The following is a 4,151-nucleotide window of genomic DNA, read 5'->3' as shown; positions in this document are numbered from 1 at the left end:
GTCCTCTCATACCTGTTTCCTTTGCGAGGGTTTCATCTGCAGCCAGGGGCTTGGAAGAGGTAAGTAGCCATGATGGCTAGGCTTACTTTATCAACCTTCTGAGAAAAATACAAAACATTAAACAAAGCGAACTACCCAGCCTAAAATGAACTTATAATGTCTGGTTTCAATAGATTTTTTTCAAATGCTTCACTCAGTCTATTAGATAAGTTCATGAAGGTACCAACAAAAGGTAAGTTCAGTGATATTCACAATACCGAGAGATGCTAGTAGAGTTGTAGAGACAGGGTTTTGCACCTGTTTCTCCCTGGCAGTCCAAATAATCAATAGGACGCTGTTCGCCCTTGATGGGGCCCTTTAACTGGGACTTGCAGGTAGCACACTCCCAAGATAGTTTTCCGGGCTTCTTCAGTGGTCTAATCTCAAAGTCTTGATATGTATATTGAGATTCAATCTTATAGAGAATGCTCTTTCTTGGCTTAAACTTAAGAGACTGATTTGCTGCTCAGTCCCCCAGCTGGTCGGGCAGAGCCCGCGGGTCCCTGTGGAATAAAGGAAGGAGTCCAGCCACCAACCGGAGCAAATAGCTGTAGACCAAAGTTTATTGCGCAACAGGTTCAAAGAGGAATTTTGAACCCCAAGGATGGGGTGACAAGGACTTTTAAAACTTTCACACCATATCCCAGAATACAGTTCATACAGCATCATTGATACATCGTTGCTACATCACTGACATGTCACTAAAGGGGAGGGGTAGACAGGGGTTACACTAGTTTAACCTTGGCAAACATGTCCAGACAAGTCCTTGGTACAAGATTAGCATAATTAGACATGTCAGGGCAAGACCCAGGTATAAGATTAGCATAGGTAAACACCTCTGAAGTCCCACCACCCAAAGTACAATAGAACTCCCTTTGCATGTCTGGACCCCTTGGCAAGTCTGGTGATGAGCTCTGGCTTCCCTTGGAGAACAATGAGCCCAGCAATTGTCACCTCTGGGCATTTCCTGGAGTGTATACATGTCTTCAAGCTTGGGGAGGTGGCAGGGGGAAAGAGTCCTTTTTCCAAGGGCAAAATGGTGTTGGAATGGAGGAACTTGGCAAAGGTGTTGATTTTATGTGATTCATAAAGCTAGGTATATTCCCTGAGCTGTCAAGTCGAAAGGATATTATCAGGCATAATATTTGTAACTGTTTACAACTTTGAAGTTGTGCCCTCCCGTAATTTCCATAACAAGCTGGTTCTAGGTTCTTCTTACTATCTTCTTTTCCATAGACTCAACTCATCAACCTAGATCACTGGCATTCCTTCTCATCTTGTACACTGCAACAGTATTTTTGTAAAGAGGGCCATGGAAGAAGACAAACCCTCAGGCCCTTCATCTGAAGTGGGATTGGACAGGATGGAAGAATTCCCCCCAGGTGAGGCCCTTTCCATGTGTTCTTGTGGGTCACAGAGCTGCTAAGGGGTCAGGGCTGTGATATCTTCCTATCTCCTGGTATGCCCCATGGAGAGCCTCAAGGTCCATAAATAGCAACACCCTAGTGGTCCCAGGCCTAAGGAAGTTAGATTAGCTTCAACCAGAGCCAGGGCCTTTTCAACTCTGGCTCTGGCCCGGTGGAACGCTCTTTCTCATGAGACCAGGGCCTTGCAGGATCTGATTTCTTTCCTCAGGGCCTGTAAGACAGAGTTGTTCCGCCAGGCCTTTGGCTTGGAGCCAGTTTGATTCCCTCCCCCTCTTTCTTTTTTCTTTTTCCTTTCTCCACCTATGATGTTAGCCACTGTGAGACCTATTAATATTTTAATGTTGTATTTTAATCTTGTTTTTAAGTTGTATTCATTCAACTTGTTTTTTATTATTGCTTGTTAGCCGCCCTGAGCCCAGCCTTGGCTGGGGAGGGTGGGGTATGAATAAAAAATATTATTATTATTATTATTATTATTATTATTATTATTATTATTATCCTGTAGGTGGCCACTTGTGCCCGAAAGGCCAACCTCATTTTATGCTGCCTTTTGCTGCTCCTGAAATTCCCCTTACTTCCAATCCATCACTGTTCCTTCTGTCCTGTTAGAATTCTGGCTTAATTTTCTTGGCTATTTAATATGTGTTTTCCCTGTTGATGGTTAGGGATGAAAGAAAAGTAAACTCATTGCAACATGCTTTTCACTCATGGTGGAGCAAAGTATAAGTATAAGGAAACACTTTACGCATTTGTATTTGCACCTTCTGCAGGTTAGCATCCAACTTGCCAGCTCTCTCTAAAATAAAGTTTCTCTCTTATTTCCAGCAGATGATGTGCTGGAGTGGAAGACTGAGGGAGAAGGAATGGAGGTTGAAGTGGAAGTAGAGATCTTGCGTGATCAGGATGGAGCAAGGGAGAAATTGGGAAATGAGAGGGCTCAGTGTGTATCCGATCTGGATGGAATCTTCACTGAACGAGAAGATCCAGACAAGGGGAGTCATGGTGCTCATCTGAGAATCTGTGGGGAAGGGAAGCAATTTCAAAGCTCAAAACTTGGAAAAAGTGGCAGTCACAGCAGAAAGGCTTCTGAATTGCCGTCACTCAGGACAAACGAGAAACGGTATAAATGTTCGGAGTGCGGGAAGGGCTTCTATCGGATTGCAAGCCTAAGCTTACACAAGACCTTTCACGTGCCCTACGAATGCGATGAATGCGGAAAGTGCTTCCATCACAAATCAAACCTGGGATTGCACGAAAAAGTTCACCAGGCAATGAGGTCCACGGACTGTGGGAAGAAACCTCACAGAACTCCAGACAACTCGCAACAAAACCAAAGAATGTAAATGTTTGTTGTGTGCAGGAATAGCGGGTCTCCAGCTAGACCGTGAGCCGCATGGACCGTTCCACACAATGGAGAGACCCTGCCGAGGTCTAAACTGTGGTGAGAGCTTTGATGCTGAATCGAGGTTTCATGATCATGAGAATACCCACAGGAGGAGAACCACATAAGCCACATGGAAGGTGGTCAGGCTCCGAGAACGTGGTGGACCTTGAGGGATCCAACACCCACCAAAGGAGATCTGTTGTGGTTGTTTAGCTTAGGAAGGTGATTGTGTGAAGGACGTAAGAAAGCGTTTCACTGACTGCTTGATGTGGAGCTCACTGTCCTCTTTCAGTTACATAGCTTTAATTGCTTAGTTCTGAGTGACCGATTTGTGAAAATTGTCTTTGGGAGAAGCTAGATAGCTGAGGACAGCCATCTTCCCCGTCCCTAGGAGGAGACACCAGGATGTTCCCATCACAAAATAAGCATCTAAATCAAGTGTGGGGAAACCGCTAGCCTTTCAGAGTTGCTTGAACTACAACTCCCACCCCCCTGGCCCATGGCTCATGCTTGCTGAGGCTGATGGGAGTTGTAGTTCAGCAATGTCTGGAGCACCAAATGTTCTGTGCACCTGATCTATGCTCAGATAATCGTGAAGAGTCTTTTGATGACTGCGGTGAACCATAGTTTTGGACATCGGAGTACAACTCTCATCTTCTCTAATCATTGGTAAAGCTAGCTGGGGCTGGTGGGAGTTGGAGTCATCAGCAACTGGAAGGGGGGGGCAAAGGTTGTCCTGAATCGGAATCTCTTGGCTTCTCCTTAATAATAGGCTGTTCCTGCTTTTTTGATGGTGGTTGTGTTGCTAATAAAGCTTAGTGTGTGTGCCTTTTTTCTGTTTTCTGCTCTCTGTTTGCCGCCTTAAGCAGTAAGGAACGTGCTCCTTTTGAATGCAAGGGGCTCTTTCCTCCTTCTTCTAAATAAATTTATTTATTTGGTTTTCAAATTAAAATCTGACAATCACAAACATAAAGACAAGATTCCAGAGAATCTCCTGGACTTCCCTCCTCCCCTTTGTGGGTCCTATTGTTAATCATTTCCTCCTGCATCTTTTATAATCATCCAAATCTTTTACATCTCCATTATATCCAAAATTCACCTTTAACTCAACACACTTGGCTCCACAGGAAGCTGCCTCACCCTGAACCAGACTGTTGGCTACAGTATTGTCTACACCAGGCTTCCTCAACCTCGGGCCTCCAGATGTTTTTGGCCTACAATTCCCATCATCCCAGACCACTGGTCCTGCTAGCTAGGGATCATGGGAGTTGTAGGCCAAAAACATATGGAGGCCCAAGGTT

At 44.9% G+C, this 4,151-nt stretch overlaps 1 protein-coding gene across 3 annotated transcripts; it reads left to right on the top strand.

The window, feature by feature from the left end:
* Positions 1–3,641, top strand: LOC309526110 (uncharacterized protein). Of its 3 annotated transcripts, none has more exons than XM_082212022.1 (3): positions 1–59; positions 1,276–1,421; positions 2,295–3,641. In XM_082212022.1, exons 2-3 carry the CDS (start codon positions 1,352–1,354, stop codon positions 2,807–2,809), a joined length of 585 nt encoding a protein of 194 aa, XP_082068148.1. In that variant the 5' UTR covers positions 1–59; positions 1,276–1,351; the 3' UTR covers positions 2,810–3,641. The 3 variants fall into 3 exon arrangements, with proteins under 3 accessions (XP_082068148.1, XP_082068146.1, XP_082068147.1); XM_082212020.1 differs by having other exon boundaries at positions 2,292–3,641; XM_082212021.1 differs by lacking the exon at positions 1–59 and adding an exon at positions 507–1,135 and having other exon boundaries at positions 2,292–3,641.
* The last annotated feature ends 510 nt before the right edge of the window (positions 3,642–4,151 follow it).

Source organism: Podarcis vaucheri, assembly GCF_965113315.1.
Source record: "Podarcis vaucheri genome assembly, chromosome: 2".
Lineage (NCBI taxonomy): Eukaryota > Metazoa > Chordata > Lepidosauria > Squamata > Lacertidae > Podarcis > Podarcis vaucheri.
Note: the sequence above shows the minus strand (reverse complement) of the source record. Positions and strands in the feature narration are given on the sequence as shown.